General features: G+C 57.3%; 1 protein-coding gene across 1 annotated transcript in view; it reads left to right on the forward strand.

The window, feature by feature from the left end:
* Positions 1 to 1,520: 1,520 nt before the first annotated feature.
* Positions 1,521 to 2,092, forward strand: part of LOC104623925 (spermatid-specific manchette-related protein 1-like) — a gene marked incomplete at its 3' end in the record, with an annotated part of 2,650 nt that continues 2,078 nt past the window's right edge. The window contains 1 exon segment of the mRNA XM_010291154.1: positions 1,521 to 1,658. Coding sequence (XP_010289456.1) covers positions 1,521 to 1,658 — 138 coding nt within the window.

Genomic DNA, 2,092 nt, shown 5'->3' on the forward strand with positions numbered 1-2,092 from the left:
GCCTCTGGGCTGCAACAGAAGCAGGAAGAAGTGCTGCATCTGTATGACACTGATGGGTTGAAACAACTTTTTCTCCAGCATTGCAGCCATTTCTGCCCCTCGAAGCTGTTGGCACAAGAGCCGAGCACTGATTTTAAAGAAGTCCGACACCAGCAGCTGGAAACCCCCAGGACTGCTGGGGATGGGACAGCTGTGAGAGAGCCAATTGCTCATGCTGGCAGCCAGTCTGGTGCAGGATTAGTGTCCCCCCCACTGAGAAGCCAGACTCCACCTCTGTGCAGAGCTGTGCTCCCCAGATCTGTGCCCTGGGGTGCTCCAACGCCACGGAGCGGGGGTGTGGGTAGGCACCCCAGTGTCCACCCTCCCTCCCAGCCTCCCACTGGCTCCCAGGAGGGTACAGGGCTGATGGGGAGCCTAAGCCTGGCTCAACAGAGACCAGCAGGGTGTGAAAATCAATGGCAGCTTGTTCATTTCCTCTCTAACGGCGCATGCATCACATTTGCCTGGAGGCATTTGGGTGCCCCAGGCTTCCCAGCCCCACAGTCACCTGTAGCAGAACAGAGCTCTGCAAGCCCTTTGGGGGGTGCATTGGCATCCACCCTGCCAAAATAGACATGAGGTCTTCACCAAAAACCTGTTGTCTCCAAAAACATGGCAGCAGAGGGGCCGGAGCCAGGAGCAGAGCAGGGCTCTGGGTTGGCACTGCATGACAAACCGGGCCAGAGCGGGGTTTCTGCAGGGGCAGGGATTTCTGCTTGACTCCCCAGCTCAGGGAAAAGAAAACCCAGGTCATGCAAATCCCTCCCTGGCATAACCCGTCTGCTGCTCTGCACTGAGATGGGTGAGGATCGCTCACTCTGACTGCAGAGCCCATCACTCAGGACAGCAGAGCAAACAAGCCACACAGGATCACCTAAATCCAGCTTTTTAATTCAAAAGGGAAGACAGAGCAGGCAATAATTCCACTGGCTACACCAGCAGGCTGGGACAGCGGTGCCCAGTGCTGTGCCACGGGCACTGGCTGCACTGGTGTAGTGCTGTGTGCACACAGCTGGGCTACTGCAGGACTTCCAAAGAAAATATGGGAGAGAAGGGCTGGAAAACTGGAAAAGCTGCAATCGCTGCTCCTGTGCCTCCCAAAATCAAATTTTCTTGACTAGAACCAGCTGAAACTGTTTCCTACCATTGTTAATTGCCTGCAGGAGGGGAGGGAGCCTGGAGCCAGGACAAAGCCAGGAGGGTGCAGTCGGTGGATGGGACGCAGGCAGCAATTGCTGTGCCCTAGGCTAGAACGAGAGCGTTGCTATGGGACCTACAGAAAAGCACCAAATCCCCCTACCCCCACACTATGACATCACTGATGACATAAGTACTGGGCTGGCAAAGCAGTGCCATCAGTCCCGTTTCCTTTCCTGCATGGGCTGCAAGTCCCCAGGCCCACGCAGTGCTGCTCATCCAGTGGGGCATCCCTGGGACCCTCTGGGACTCCAAGCACTCCCATCCCTGCAGGCTGCTGTACCATGTTCCTCTTCTCCAAAAAACACAAGACCCCCATCAGCACTTACACTGACTCCTACCGCCCACCATGCTCCGTCAAAAAGACCATCCAAGACCAGGGTCCCCAGCAGGTCTGGAAAGAAAACAAGTTTGTGACACAGGTAAATGCCGTGGGAGGAGGAAACCTCAGGGCTTCTACCCCTACCCATCTGCGGATGCTGGGTGCTGGGCAGGGGGGTGGCACGGCCACTCACGGGGTGCCTCACTGCATGTGTGTAGGGCTGGGGGCTCATGCTACCTGGTTAGGAAAGTGTCTGACACCCCACGGCCTCTGCTCGCTGGCTTCTTGTCCCGTGGAACTGCACTCCACAGTGGCTTTGGGCGCTCAGGGCTGGCGGTCACCAGCACAAGCTCTCACAAGTCAGCCCTGTCCATCAGTAGGTTTCAGAGTGCGCAGGGGGCAGGATCTTGCTGAGGAAGGGAAGGGGAAACTGAAGCAGTGGCGGGGCTCAGCCCAGGGAGTGATGGGGGAGCAGATCGGGTGGCTCTGAGAGCTGCTCCAACACACAGCTTGCAGGCTTGGCTCAGCTCTGCT

Source organism: Phaethon lepturus, unplaced genomic scaffold (genome assembly GCF_000687285.1).
Source record: "Phaethon lepturus isolate BGI_N335 unplaced genomic scaffold, ASM68728v1 scaffold1497, whole genome shotgun sequence".
In the NCBI taxonomy this organism is placed as follows: Eukaryota; Metazoa; Chordata; class Aves; order Phaethontiformes; family Phaethontidae; genus Phaethon; species Phaethon lepturus.